Source organism: Citrus sinensis, chromosome 5 (assembly GCF_022201045.2).
Source record: "Citrus sinensis cultivar Valencia sweet orange chromosome 5, DVS_A1.0, whole genome shotgun sequence".
NCBI lineage: Eukaryota > Viridiplantae > Streptophyta > Magnoliopsida > Sapindales > Rutaceae > Citrus > Citrus sinensis.
In genome coordinates, this window is record NC_068560.1 from 15343061 (window position 1) to 15359726 (window position 16666).

Consider the following 16666-nt stretch of genomic DNA (forward strand, 5'->3'; position numbering starts at 1 on the left):
CGCCTATTGAGCGATCGCTTTTATTTGCTGATAAATTTCCTGATAAAATTCTTGATAAAACACAACTACAAAGGTTTCTAGGTAGTTTAAATTATGTTCTTGATTTTTGTCCCAACATCAATAGGATGTCTAAACCACTACATGATAGGCTAAGAAAGAATCTCGTTGCTTGGACAGATGAACATACTAAAGCTGTTAGACTAATAAAAAATTCTGTTAAAAACATTCCATGTTTATTTCTTGCAAATCCTGCATTACCTAAAATTATTGAAACAGATGCATCAGATTTAGGTTATGGAGGCATATTAAAACAGATGTATTAGACGATGTGTTGATTTTTTCTCAAACAATTGATCAACATTCCAAACATTTAAAAACCTTTTACCTTGCCACTAGAAATGCTAGCTTAGCCATTTCTAGTTCTAAAGTCTCATTGTTTCAAACAAAAGTCAGATTCCTTGATCACTATATTTCTAAAGGAATTATTACGCCTATTGAGCGATCCCTTTTATTTACTGATAAATTTCCTGATAAAATTCTTGATAAAACACAACTACAAAGGTTTCTAGGTAGTTTAAATTATGTTCTTGATTTCTGTCCCAACATCAATAGGATGTCTAAACCACTGCATGATAGGCTAAGAAAGAATCCCGTTGCTTGGACAGATGAACATACTAAAGCTGTTAGACTAATAAAAAATTATGTTAAAAACATTCCATGTTTATTTCTTGCAAATCCTACATTACCTAAAATTGTTGAAACATATGCATCAGATTTAGGTTATGGAGGCATATTAAAACAAAAGGAAGATGAAATAGAACAAATAGTACAATGCATTTCTGCCCACTGGAATGAATGCCAGAAAAATTATTCTACTATCAAAAAGGAAATTCTTTCTATTGTTTTGCTCATTTCCAAATTCCAAAGTGATTTACTAAATCAAAAATTTTTACTTAGAATTGATTGCAAAGCTGCAAAACATGTTTTAGAAAAAGATGTTCAAAATATTGCATCAAAATAAATTTTTGCACGATGGCAAGCTATTTTAAGTGTTTTTGATTTTGATATTGAATTTATTAAAGGAGATACAAATTCTATCCCTGATTTTCTAACTAGAGAATTTCTCCAAAACAGATAAATGCCGCCCAAAAAGAAAGACAATGGGAAAGGGATTCTTAAAGACCATGTGTCCCAAACACCTTCTAAAGCTTCCCAAACCTCTCCACCTAAAGAAAAATTACATTCTTCTGCCATGCCAATCAAGTCTTGGATCTACATAATAGAAGATCAAGAAGCCCAGTCTAAAGCACTTGCCTCTCACGAGCAGGTAAATGAATGGAGGAAATCCATTTCTAAATCCCCTGAGCTTATGCTCGCTCTACAAAGTTTTTCTCAAAGCTAAATTTCTCCTCAAGAAAATATTCCTAAAGAGATTTCAAAACCCTCTTCTCAAAATGTGGTTGTTTCTGGTGAAAGTTCATCTTCTCAAATTGTTCTTTCCCAGCCAAAACTTTCAAAGAAAACTTCTGATTGGTTTGATAAAACTCATTTCCAAAATATTTTATCTATGTAGGATGGTTTTTACTATACTAGTCCTTTTCAAGCTATTTCAAAGTTTTTCCCTAAAGGCTGATTTTTCAAATTTTGGGATTTGACAAAACCTCAGTCTTATTATCAAAGCATTTTAGAAGCTACTGAGTTTGTAAAATTCAAGCATTTCTTTCTCAGTGAAACCCATTCAGATCCAGCCTACTTCACGGCTACTATTCTGAAAGTCTTGAGCCCAAACCAGTGGGGAGACTAACTCCACAAACAAAAAAGCTTCCCTCCAAATTTTCAAATGCGTTTACCACATTGTTTGTCTTATTCCTATTGGAATTACCAACAAACATGATTTAACACATTTTTCATACAAAACCCAAAGAAATCTCATTCCTGGTTATTTTTCTTCAATTCAAAAATAACCGTTCAAAGCCTCCCTAATTGGTTTCAACAATGGTGGAACTCTTTTGGCCCAATTCCTCAGATTTTAACTCCAAATGCCACCCATTGTTTAAACCTCTTTAAAACCCATTATATCCCTTCTGAATCCGAGAAAAAGTTTCCCCCATTTCTCTGTTTCTGTACAAATTTATTCCTCCCATGGGTATGGATGTGGAATTTCAGATATCATACCCAAGAAGCCCAACTCATTTTACAAAGAGCCTTTAAAGTAAAATGGTGGTCAAAGTTTGACGAACAGACCAAATTAACTAACACTCTAATCCAAAATTGGCTCTGTTCTAAAGGCTTCTTACCCCCCACCATCAAAGATGTTAAAGCCCAAGAAACATTTCTTACCCAAAAATCCAAAACCCAATCTCTTTTGCCCAGTGCCAAAACTGAAGAAGAATATTTTAAAGTTATGGAGCAGCTCCTCACATCAAGATTCAAATATTCAGTTGCCGACTCCTCTGATGATGATGAAGGCAATGAAGAGCCATTTATTTTTCTTGGACATGAAAATGAAGACGACTGTTTTGAAATTTTCTCTCCGATAAAGCATTGTAAATAATTATCGTTTGAAAAAAAAAAGAGTAAATTTTCATTTTTCCGCACTCCCATTGTAATTATTTTTACATTTGTATTTTAGGTATTTTCCTTTCTTATATATATGTATGTTTGTACATTCGGGTGGTCCCTTGGACACAAGTGAGAGCGCACATGTCTCTTCACCCGAGTTATACTTGTATTTTTTAAAAGAATGTTCATTTTCGTAACAAAGACTACTGTTCCAAGCTACAGTTTCGCTACAGTGGAGAAGGTACAGACTCGTTACAGTTAAAGATTAAAAATTTTGTATATAATTCTGGAGGAAAACTTAGACTCCTCAGAATTTTCCAATTCCTCTCTCTCTTTCCTCTCCTTCTCTTCTTTTCTCTTTCTCTCTCTCTCTGGGAATCAGGAATCGGAAGACAACAAGGAATTTTTCCTGTCTTCAGATTAATTTCCTATTTCTTCTATACTGTTCTTTAAAGAAGAACAAAATAAAGCAAAATCAAATGTAAGATTTGTAGTTCCTTTTAAAGTTTATAATAAGTTTAAAGTTCTGTATGTTTAAATTTCTGCAATTTATTTTAAAGCATTTAACTTTCAGTAATTTAAATTTTATGCATGCTTTGTAGACTGATCTGTATCAGATCTGCCATATAAATTGTTACATTCCTCTGAGGCAACTAGACCAGATCTCAATCCTCAGTTGTATCTTTTTTTCTCCCTCCATCCAATCAGAGTGCTATTTCTGGGAACCAGATCTAGTACTATATATGAGCCTTTAGATCTGTTGTTAGGCTTGTTTGAATATCTAATCCATATTTGGTAAAGCATTAATTAAAAGAGTATATCGGCGGGAATCCATCGACGTAAGTTCCAGAGGTGAACCCGAATGGGCACTAGTCTGGTCCGCACTGATGGTTAACAAGCCACGTACCAATTTAATTATAATAAAAAGCAATCAACCGCGTATCAAAGAACAACCATATTGTTCAATTGTATTATTTAGAGTTTAAAATTGCAGATCTTCGTAATTCGCATCCATCCTTCGATCCTATATATATATATATATAATATTGAAGCCCAATATCCAGTTGTTCCAATCTTTTTGTTCATAGATTACAAACAGCTAAATTCTAAAGACAACTTATAAAGTTGCAGTAGACCCAAGCGATGTCCTTATTGTCTCATCATAGCCACAATTAACTCTCATATATTTACTAGAGCAAACATTTAAAAAAAAAAACAATTATCACGCACAGTCAAGCTCAGATTACACCGGAAAGTAACACAATTTTCAAACACAAGGCTCAATGGAAGAAATGATGATATTTTATACAACTTTAACCTCATGTCATACAAAACTGTAAGTGTAAATTTTTTTAGTTTTCCAATTGTTCCTTGCTTAGTAAGTTAATATTTATAAGAGTGATGATATATCCATAAATTCTTGTACAAATTTATTTTGTATAAATTTATCTTGTACAAACTAACGTGTTATTAATTCATTAGTTGAATGAAAATATAAAATAATATAAATAAATCATGAAATAATATAAATAAATCATGTGAGCCAAAAAATATTTAATTCAACCAATTTTATCATGCTACATCAGTTTGTACAAAATAAGTTTGTACAAGAATTTGTGGCTATATCATTACTCTATTTATAAACAACTTTCACCATATCAAACAAACTGAAAATAGAAAAATAAAAAGTGAACTAAGTTGACGGCGTCTGTAAGTCTCTGGTAGTAATAATTTAGACGGAAAAATTATTTTGGTTACTAATTACAGTACATAGAAATTAGATAACCCTATAGTTTACATGCAATCATTTTCTTGTGATATTGTTTAGCAATAACAAGCTACTAAGGACACTTAAAAACTTATTCAAATTAAATCAGCAATCTTATAGCTATAAGATTTGATTTTCCCCTTGTTAGTTTTGTTGTCGGTTACTGGAGAAGCTGTGATGAATTAGCATAAACAAGCCTTCTTCTCAAATTGGCCCAAACTTTTAAGTTTCTAATTCGAGTAGATATAAAAAAATCACATTACACACCAATTTTCATCTTCCAACTCAAGTCTCTCAATACTCAAATGCAATTTCAAGGATACTAAAGCTGCAAATGTCAAATAAATCAATTAAACTATATCAATTAGAATAGAAAAGTTTATAATATATAACAACAATAAATATATTGAATTTTTTGAATACTAAGAATCAAAGATAAAGTATCCTCATAGCAAATTCCAATACGATTAAAATAAAATAAGAAAATTATAATATCTCTGTCATCTCTCCAATAGCTTCTCTTGCTGGTTCAATTTTATCTCTAGCTAGCTCTATATATTCAACTACTTGTTCTTGTCTTTTTTTTTTTTTTTGGTTCCCTTTTCATCTGCCCATAGAAAGACAAACATCACGCCAAAAATTACCAATCCAACTACTAGGCTGAAACTCAAAATTTCTAGCCATGAAAAATGAAGATAAATTCAAATATTAGATGTTCCTTGCAGAAGGAAAAGGAAAAAAAAAAGAAAAAAGAAATTGTTACCTATTTAGATACGAAATAAATAGCTACGACAATTTAAAAAACTTGCTGAAGAGGCTAAATATTGCTACAAAATAAGAGTTCTCGTCACCAACATGCATACACAGTGTTCAAACTAGAAGCCAAAATACCTAGGTATATATATATATATATAATATCTCACATTACGATAAATTTTTTTTTTTATATTAGCTGAGTATATGATTATAAAAGACTTACCGACATGATAACTGCTAACAATCTAATGTTGAAGCTCAATATCCAGTTGCCCAAATCTTTTTGCTCATAAATTGCAAACAAACACGAATTGCTGCAAAGAAACCGATAATAGTTGTATTAGTCAACAGAAGTGGAAATTGGTGATTTAAATGAGTCTGCCAACATAATAACAAAATAAGTCCCGTTACTTACAAGAAATTACAAATACATTGCATAACAATAAAATGTTATGCATAATTATATTTATCTAAATGACAAATGAAACTAAATATAATAGATAAGAACTCTTGGCCAACAACGAACCAAGGATATATTTTTGATGTTTCATATACTAGTAGTCTCTCATGCTTCTTATATGTATAATATTCAATTATGTTGATATTATCATAGCTCATTTGAGGAGAGAAGTGATATAGATACACTATTAATGTAGGAATCCATTATAGTAAAAATATTATAATCTAATTAAATTCTTTGTGTAATTTAATCTAGCAATATAACCATGACTACAAAAAGCAAAAGCTTTATAAACGTTTTAAATGGTGTTAAAAACATTATGCTTGAAACACCAAATAGTCTATAATATTACCTCTTGGAATGCCATGCAAAAGTACTAATAACATCGGTGGCGATTGTGAAAGGGTGAGCCATCGGTATGGCTAAATGCATCCTGCTGTTGCCCATCAGCTGCTCAAGTATGTCCGTGCCAATCGCAAAAAGTATACTATCATTATGACAAAAAGATTTTGGATAGATAAAAAGTCTACTTTCTGCAATTAGTGCAGACATACTTAAGTAGCTGGGGCAGCAACAGGATGCATTTGGCCATACCTGTGGCTCACTCATTCATGTTTACCACTATTGTTACTGGTACTCTTGCATGGTATTTTGAGAGGTACTATTATAAATATTTGATTTTTCAAGCATATTATTTAAAATGTTTATGAACTTTTTGCTTTCTATAGTCATAGTTATATTGCTAGATAAAATTACATAAAAAGTTTAATTAAACTACAATATTTTTACTATAATAGTTTCCTACATTAATAGTGCATCTATATCACTTCTCTCCCCAAAAGAGCTGAATGTTATACATACAAGAAGCATGAGAGACTAATGACATAAAACATAAAAAATATAACCTTGGTTCATTATTGGCCAGGGGATCTTACCTATCATATTCAGTTTCACTTGTCATTTAGATAAATATGATTATGCATAACATTTTATTATTATTACTCTGCCATTATCATTATCTTTATTACTCTCACATCCTTTTTTCTGATAAGAAATGTGCCAATCAGATAAGTATGAACTTGACCCCAAAAATTCTAGAATCTAGTTCTGATGATGACTAGCTCTTTTGACTCAAGGACCAAATAGCATCCTGATAAATTTTTACAAACCTCGTACTGATTAGAGACGGTTCATTATATATAAAACAGAACCTCATGACTGCATGGTGGGTGCCATTCTATGTTAAATTAAACAAATTGAATTGTTTATTTCTTACAAAATGTAGTGAACAAGAAAATGGTTAGTGGCCAATTGGTCTATTTTAATTAAGTGATTGATGGGTGAGTAATTTTGAATGAGCCCTTGTTTCCTGTTTCTTACCCAAGGTTGAAAAAGCAAAGACAACGATGCTTTTACTTATCTTTTACTTTTAAGTAGAAGTAAAAGCAAAAGCTAACCCAAACAAGCCCTTAGACTTTAAAAACTAAAATAACTAGCTTATAAAAATTGCACCATTTCAATTCATGATAGATATCTACCATGCTCATCAAACGACGATATCTATCATGAATTTAAATGTGTCGTTTTAATTTGTTAATAATAGCAAATTCAAGCATGACTCTTATCTATCATCGACTTATGTCATTAAGCTATAAGTCACAAATATGTCATAAATTCTTGATATATATTTTATATGTCACAAAAATGTTATGCTTCTACGATGGATTCGTGACACAACGATATCCATCATAAAAAATCTGTCATAAATCAATGCTTTTTAGTAGTGAATGGGAACAATATAGGAATTTGAAAGAGTGTGTTAAGTGAAAACTTATATTTTTATATTATCAATTGAGCGTGCAAAGCAAATAAGTGTTTAAAGTAGATTTTTAGAGTACAAATAATCCACCCATAAAAATATCATGCACCACAAGATGAGTGGCATTGCTCACTACAAATTAAAAAAAAGTAAATCATATGCTCATAAGAAATATTAATATAGGCATACCAAATAGTCTCTCGAAACTACTATAAGATTTTCTTAGTTCATTCGAATTCTTTCTTAATCATTTGGAGAAATAGGAGAGGCTTTTATTTATTTGATTTAATTAATTATTTTGATAGAAATTATATTAAATTATATAGAGACAGTAATGGGTTTTCCTTGCTTGTAATGGTTGACAGGCTAACAACAAGAAAAGCTTACACAATTAAATCGCAAAATAAGTGCGCTTCTATAATTTGTTTACTATTTTATGAACAAAAAGGAAAAATTCCAAAGTTAAAATCTTCTATGCCCTAGAGGAAAGAGAAATGACAAATTGTACGAACTACAGAGCTTTTGAAGTGGAGTCTACCTACTATGTGACCCAAAGAGCCGTATCTGGATTTCATAAACAAAATCGCTTTTAAAGTTACAAATTACTAACGAGAATGGGACCCTAAAACTGAGAACATAGAAGAGAGTACTTTCAAGTCTCAATTAAAATGTAGAGAAAAAGAAAAAGAAAAAATTGTGCTTGTAATAGAGCTCATCTCTCAAGCCAACATTTCTAGCTAGCAAAGGATGGAAGGAAGGATTTTAGATAATATATTTCCAACAAATGAAAACTTTTTTTTTTCCAGTTTGATGATTGTATATAACATTCTTTATTTCCACTCTTTATTATTATTATTATTTTTTAAAAAAATTAACTCATTGTGTTTAGTCAATTACGTGATCATCTCGTCAAAATCCCTAACGTTAACATAACCATGATCTATTAATGAAATTTATTTATTTTCTATAATAATAATCAAAATGAATATTTGTTCATGTAATTTTATGACGATAAGTTATCATTTTTTCTGTTATACATAAAAACAATTTGTAAATAATGGCCACGTGGAACTAATAACACAACAACGCTTGTGGGAACAAATTGAATAACAAAAAATTTAAAGCAACGATTTGGCAATACAAAATCGAAGAACAGAAAAATTAAAAATGAAAAGGTAAGTAACCCTAAACTGTCTGTAGTGGCCCACCAACAAAGCTCTAAAGAGCTATCACTTTATCTTGACTTATTAATTATTTACTAATGGGTTCATTTTTGTTGCACGCCCTCTTGATGGAGTCAAAATTTTACCTCGTCATGCTCTCAAGTCTTTGAGATTTTACCATATGTGCAGGGAAGTACTTTGAGATTTTCCCCTCCTGATAATCTCACACGGTAAAATCTCAAAGACTTGAGAGCATGACGAGGTAAAATTTTGACTCCATCAAGAGGGCGTGCAACAAAAATGAACCCATTAGTAAATAATTAATAAGTCAAGATAAAGTGATAGCTCTTTAGAGCTTTGTTGGTGGGCCACCACAGACAGTTTAGGGTTACTTACCTTTTCATTTTTAATTTTTCTGTTCTTCAATTTTGTATTGCCAAATCGCTGCTTTAAATTTTTTATTATTTAATTTGTTCCCACAAGCGTTGTTGCGTTATTAGTTCAACGTGACCATTATTTACAAATTGTTTTTATGTATAACAGAAAAAATGATAACTCATCGTCATAAAATTACATGAACAAATATTCATTTTGATTATTATTATAGAAAATAAATAAATTTCATTAATAGATTATGATTATGTTAACGTTAGGGATTTGATGAGATGATCACGAAATTGACTAAACACATTCGCGAGAACAAGAACATGAATTAAAGAGTTAAAATTTTAAAAAAATAATAATAATAATAAAGAGTGGAAGTAAAGAATGTTATTTGCAATCATCAAACTGGAAAATTTTTTTTCATTTATTGAAAATATATTATCTAAAATCATTCCTTCCATCCTTTGCTAGCTAGAAATGTTGGCTTGAGAGACGAGCTCTATTACAAGCACAATTTTTTTTTCTTTTTCTCTACATTTTAATTGAGACTTGAAAGTACTCTCTCTTCTATGTTCTCAGTTTTAGGGTCTCATTCTCGTCAGTAATTTGTAACTTTAAAAGTACTTTTGTTTATGAAATCCAGATACGGCTCTTTTGGGTCACACAGTAGGCGGACTCCACTTCAAAAGCTCTGTAATTCGTACAATTTGTCATTTCTCTTTCCTTCGGCGTATAGAAGATTTTAACTTTGGAATTTTTTCTTTTTCTTCTTTTGTTCATAAAATAGTAAACAAATTATAGAAGCGCACTTATTTTGCAATTTAATTGTGTAAGCTTTTCTTGCTGTTAGCCTATCAACCATTACAAGCAAGGAAAACCCATTACTGTCTCTATATAATTTAATATAATTTCTATCAAAATAATTAATTAAATCAAATCAAATAAATAAACAGCCTCTCCTATTTCTCCAAATGATTAAGAAAGAATTCGAACGAACTAAGAAAATCTTATAGTAGTTTCGAGAGACTATTTGGTATGCCTATATTAATATTTCTCATGAATATATGATTTTTTTTTTAATTTGTAGTGAGCAATGTCACTCATCTTGTGGCGCATGATATTTTTATGGGTGGATTATTTGTACTCAAAATCTACTTTGAACACTTATTTGCTTTGCACGCTCAATTGATAATATAAAAATATAAGTTTTCACTTAAAACACTCTTTTAAAATCTTAATTGTTTGGTAAACAGTGGCTGCTATGACTTGGAAGCTATGTTGATTTGATCCTACAGTCATATGATGAAAAATCTACAATATATTTGCTACTTTTGTAAAAATTAGTATTTAAAAGCAGCATTTTTTCTACAGCACCGTAGTAGCAAGCGGGGCCATAATAATGTTGCCTCAACACACATCCTCTATTTGTAAACTGCTTTCCACTAATAAGAGGTTTTCTCTTCATATATATAGCCCCCAAATACTCCTGAATTCTTACAGCTTTGAGGCTGCCAGTCTTACACAATTTCTCCATCACTTTCTTTTAAGTGGCTGGCACAATTTTACCATTCCCCAATTTCATAAATTAATTAATTCAACAAGGAGACTGAACACAAGATTAAGTCAATTTAGCTTTGATACCATGTTAAGTTGCCCTAGCAAGGATAAAGCATGCTAAGAAAAGTTGACTACTGCCCGCCATTTAATATTAGACAGATTCTTCATACGGTATAACTATGAAGAACTATGCCTAGTTTAATTGAATCTCATTATACAGGCTTCGATCATACTCTGAAACATTGAAGCAAAATGAAGAATTGTTGATCACAAGCAGACATAAACCAGAGACAAATAACTCAAATCAGATAAAAGAGTCTTGGAAGATAACTTAAAAAAAAAAAACATTAATTAATTCATTATCCAAGGCATCTGACTTCAAGCTTTTTGCATTGCACAGATTAACTTCATGAATATTATTGATTCCATCAAACAACATTAACATGCTGCGCTATCAATCTCAAATATATTACCAGCTCGATATGCACATTTCTCAAATAAAGAACCACTTCCTGTGGTTAATTATCAAATTGACTCAGTTATCTTATCATACTTTTGGCTGGTAGGTACTATTATCAAACATATTGATAATTCTTATGAAGGAAAAACTCATAAATGTTTGTCAGAGAAAGCTAAGATCAAATCTAGTCTCTTCTTTTCTACTTTACCAATTTTCTAATTCTGGGTAAGTTACATTGCACGACACAATAAGAAGTCATTTATATGTGTAAAAAAGACCTCAAACAATTCATGATTCACGACATAACATCCAGTGAAACAAAAAACACCAACTACAGTTACCTCCTCAGTCAAACATATGCAAGAATCAGAATACTTCTCATGCACTCAGCTTTGATACAAGTGACCAAGACATCAAGGCATAGTGGAACCATACACACCAGAAACTGACCTTTAATGATAATTTAGTTCTGAGAAACAATCACAGTTAGTAGGCCATTTTTTTTAACCATATTTTCACAAATTTCAATGGTCTAGCAGGTAAGTAATTCTTCAGGAATTTAAAAGTAGAAGCAAAAAGGATAAACAAGTACTTTTAAATGTAATTTATCTACAGAAGATTCTTTGCCATGTGGACAATTGTATAAACATTTCCTTTTACCTGAAACTCAAGAATTAAACAAAAGTATTAATCTGTAATTTGCCTTACACAACTTATTATTCTGCTACACCTAACATTAAGGCAAAAGCTTTAGATCACATACCTCGATCAATGATTTATTCAGCAACTACATTTTTTTTTTTCCCCGGCAACTACATAACAATTGAAGTCTATATTTAATTAGTCCCTCTATTAATCTAAAGTTGCTCGTAAAAAACAAAGGGGAATGTAACAATCCCCAAGAACCTAACAATTGATACTGGCGAGAACATCTTGAAATACAGAGTCCAACTTCAAGTTCACATATTAATCACATTTACAGCTAAAGAAGAAAAGAATTGAGCAAAGGAAGGTTATTGACACTTACAAATGCAAGGAACTCATTGTCTTTGCTCCTCTCTGAAGGGTTATCTCATATGTACGATCACAAAGGTCTTGGAAAAATAATTCCAAAGCTTTTGCTACAAGAATACCCAAAAAGAGAATAAATAACACAAAAGCATTGATGTTGCAAGAAAATAAGGCCAAGCAGCCACGGCTACTTACAAACTAGAACAGGGACAGCCAATGCTATCTTCCCAACATCCTCATCAGCTTGCATTATCTTTTTAATTCGAGCCTGCACATTTTTTTTAATCCTATTTGTCAGATTACAAGACTAAGTCACATAATGAAAGTAACAGCAGATAAAAAATAACATGGACAGGTAAAGATAATTTTCAATTTCAGTGCCCTCTAAAAATCGTGAGTGCAGAGCGACAAGGAAAGGAAAACTTAAGGAAAGAGAAATTCTAAGAAAATCAACAATACAAGTGGCCAAAGGAAAGGGGACGCTGCCAAAGAACCAAATAGTGAAGCCTTCCAAAGAGCCAAATAATAAGTCAGATTCAAGTCATGATAACGATTGAAGATACTCTCAAAGGTCAGCCACTCCTTTCATTCCAAAGCACTAACTCAATCAAATAGGAGCAGTCTTCCAAGCTACGTTTCTGTGTTATCACCACAGATAACAGTGCCAACAACCTCCACAACACAAAAACTCCATCCCAGGCCAAACAAAGAAAAGATTGCGTCCAAATCTTTCAAACAATCTCACAATGAAAACAACAATTGATCAACAAACTTCCACTATTTCACTAAAACATATAGCAGTAGTTCTCAACACTCCTCCCTCCTCTTGGTTAGGTTCTCAGCAGTAAAGATATTTTAGAGAGCAGCAGGGCAAACAAAAAGGCTGCCTATTCTGCAGACAAGATTGTCATCCCTCCCTCTAAGCAAACAAAACCTAGAAACTCGAGCCTCTACATGTATTCCAGAAAGCCTACAAGCAAAAAGTTGTTTTCAATTAAAATTATCTCCAGCTCAACATCTAATTGACATGAACTAATTTGGTAACTGAAGCCTCCAAGCACAACACTGGAGACTGAGTTCAAAACTTGCTACATACTGACCAATGCCATCTAGTCAATACCATATGCTTTGCAAATATTCTCAAGATGACTATGTTATCACCGACCGTTATCAGATATTTAACTCTTCAGTAGAGACCTGATTCGATCATTTCTTGATAAGTCTCAGATTTGATATAAAGTCAGTGCTAACTCAATCTCAAAAGCCTCAATAACTTAATGAGGCTAGATGAAATGAAAGAAATAAATATGATCCCTTACAACAAAAGCCCTGAAATAGAATAGGATAAAGTATGTTAACAAAATATTGACACAAGACCCAGGCGCCATGTCTATGTCTAACACAAATGCATAGACTCCCACAATGATTTCTATTACAAAGCAACATCCCAACTCAGCCAACAAGGCTAGAGTCATATGACAAGAAACTTCCAACCCACTTCAAACCTCGTAAAATGATCAACCTATTCCAAGCATAAAACAGAGATTAAAAGCAGCAATAAAGTTTCAATATTTCTGCTACACAAAATTTTTCAATTTAATCAAGCTACAGGCTACTCGAGCAGGTGGAAAGTTTGACGTAAACGTTGACCTATTTATAGAAAGATAAGGCAAAAGGTTTGATGAAAACATTGACCTATCTATAGAAAATTAAGGCACCATGCACCATGCAAAATATAAAGTAGAAAGGAGGGGAACCATACATGCATAACAGGCTAAAGTCCTCAGATCAAATGTTACCAAATGCGTGAAACCCAAACTTAATTTGAGTAATTTGGCGGATGGAAAATTGATCTATTCTATGTCCAAAAAAGCCAAGTCAAGGTAACATAAAATAGAACTCTAATAACATAATTCTGTCATTCTATCCTTAAACAAGAGAGTGGCAACAGAGATGCACTAATGGAGAAAAACAGATATTCTCATCTCCAAAAACAAGTATGCAAAAAGGCTCTAACAACAAGGAAACCATACGTCCAATATAATTTACATGTTAATCATAGTTATGGGATAAAACCGATATCTTCCACGAAACAAAAGCAAATTAAAAACCCCATGACATCCCTAAGAATGTGACACCTACTGGCTTCAGAACTAAACCACTAAATAGACCCCCAAACACACAAGCAACATAAAAATTCCCCACACAACTCCCACAAAACTATGTAACACTCAATTGACTTTTAACCTACACAATCATGAACAGGCGAAGTACAAATGTAACCAAAGATCCCCATTAATACCCTAGACATAAAATAAAAAGCAACTTTATTTCATTAGAAGCCACAATCCTACTATGCAAGTATCTAAAACAAAAAACAAGATAAAACCCAGGTCATTTTGTAACATAAGTCACCCGAAACTGAGCCTCCCATAAAAATTTTTTTACAACACACCACCATCATAATCAATCAGTAGAATCCAAAATTAGATCAAAACATCACCCAGATCACCCATGCCCCGTAAATCCCTAAAACTGAGAACCCACAACTAAGTTCTAGTAAATATCGATTCAAGCAAAGAAACCAATTTCAAATTACGAGGAAAAGCCGACCCAGATCAAATATTCCCACAAATATCAAAAAATGAAATTAAAAATATATACAAACTAACTTTTAGGGCAAAAAAAACAAGAAATCCTAATTATCAACCAATCAATCAGTAAATTAAGCTACTAAGCTAGAATAATTAAATAAAAGAGAGAGAAATAGAAGACTTACAGCTGGAAAACGTGTATCGAGCTTCTTCCTCATAGTGTAAAAATTTGGAGCATTAAAGTGAAAAAAAAAAAAAACTATATTCTTAGTCGATTAAATTTATTTTTGTCCAAAGAATATTGGTAACATGCAAAAAATGATCACATAAAATCTAGTAAAAAAAAACCATCTCAGATCCGATAGTATTTTCTTTTTTGTTGCCCAGAAAAAATACAGAGCCTCGTTACACCGGAATATCCGTCCGTACAACTTTGACGAACTAATAGAAGGACAAAATTAGGGAAATTTACAGTAATAACCAAAAAATTTTTGCTTTTTTTCATCTTAACCCTCCAAAAATATTTCTATCAACATTAACCATAAAACAACATTTGAGACCAAAATACCCCTCCCTCATCTCTCCCCCAACACTCCCTTTCACTCATCTCTCCCAAACCGATCCAACTCCCATCATCGGCGGCGACATCAACCCTCGTCGGCGGCGGCTCCATCTCTCACCGGCATCCGATCTACGATCTACAACCTTCAACAAAACCTAGGTTAGTTATTTTTCTTATTTTCATTAATTTAAAATGATTTTAGAATAATAATAGTTATAGCTTGAGAATAATAGTGGTGGTGATGATGTTTGTGGTGGTTGGTGGTGTTTGGGAGTATTGTTTTCGATTTTGGAGTGATTGCGCTTAATTTTAGGGGTGGGGAGGGAGGGGGGCAGGGCGCGCGCGCGCCCATCGCTGGGCAGCAGCGCGCGCCCATGCGCGGCTTGCTGTCGCACCAAAGCTGGTGCGACAGGCGCGCTTGTCGCACCAGTTTTGGTGCGACAGGCTTGGCTATCGCACCAATTTTTTGGATCGACAGGCTTGGCTGTCGCACCAATTTTTTGGTGCGACAAACGCCTGTCGCACAAAAAATTATAGTTTTTTTTTAACGAGTCAATTTTTTTTTCTCTAATGTAATAATTTTATAAATATTACAGATACATAGCGAAATCAGAATCACCTGATATTGAAGTAGGCAAAATGTATTTTCGTTATGCTGATCACTTTCCTAGTCGAATTTCGAGCATGTGTATGTTATCTTCGGTCGTAAAAGCCATCGAGGAAAAATTAACAAAGCGGCAGTTGAGTATGTTCAAAAAGGATATATTTGGGCATTTCTTGGAGTGTCGAAGTTTTCTATTTAGTGGGGTAATTTTGTACAATCTTTTACTGCGGCAAGTGGCCCATGAAGAAGATAGTCGTGAGGATCAGTTATGGTTTCAAATTAGTAAGCATTTGATTCGCTTGTCAATTGTCGAATGGTGCTTGGTTACTGGACTTTCATTTGGTGTTGATACCAATCAAGAAAATGATGAAATGAAGCAAAGGCTACGGAATACGTATTTTGGTGGGGTGCATCGTAAGATTAATGTGAAGCAATTCGATGCAGTATTTAAGGAGTTGAAATTCGAGGAAATGGACGATATGGACGCATTAAAGATTGAGCTGTTTTATTTTGCGGACAGAGTACTAAATGCAAGAAAAAATCACTGTCAAATTAATTTCGATTGGCTTGACCAAGTTGATGATATCTAGTACTTCCGAAAGCGCCCATGGGGTCTATTGTCGTGGGAAATGATTTACGAGAGTCTTGACAATGCACTGTTCGAGAAAGACGAGAAATTTAAGAAGACTCTGTTGAAAAATCCAGATCATAATATTGAAAAATACAATCTTTACGGCTTTACGTCTGGGGTTCAGGTGCTTTTTTTTTGTTTATTAATAAGTTTTATAGTATTAAATATTTGATAGTTGTTTTGTTTGATTTTTCACTTTGGTTGTTGTAGGCTTGGATTTACGAATCAATCGGAGGGTTGCCATCAACATGGGTCGTCAAAACGAAGAATAAGATTCCCCGCATTCTGCAATGGAAGCCCATGGTGTCTTTGAGAATCAACTTTGCTGAGGTTTA

At 32.8% G+C, this 16666-nt stretch overlaps 1 protein-coding gene across 7 annotated transcripts in view; it reads right to left on the minus strand.

Annotated features, from left to right (window-relative positions):
- The window catches only part of LOC102618305 (uncharacterized), a 35017-nt gene extending 20037 nt beyond the window's left edge, over nucleotides 1-14980 (minus strand). Inside the window, exons 1-3 of one of the 7 annotated variants that reach the window (XM_052441911.1) lie at nucleotides 14720-14980; nucleotides 12136-12208; nucleotides 11957-12050 (exon numbers count right to left, since the gene is read on the minus strand). In XM_052441911.1, the coding sequence (XP_052297871.1) occupies nucleotides 11957-12050; nucleotides 12136-12208; nucleotides 14720-14752 (200 nt within the window). In that variant the 5' untranslated portion in view covers nucleotides 14753-14980. Of the gene's footprint in view, nucleotides 1-11956; nucleotides 12051-12135; nucleotides 12228-14719 lie in introns of all 7 variants that reach the window. The other 6 variants (XM_052441914.1, XM_052441909.1, XM_052441913.1 and 3 more) reach the window with 6 other exon arrangements.
- Nucleotides 14981-16666: the final 1686 nt, after the last annotated feature.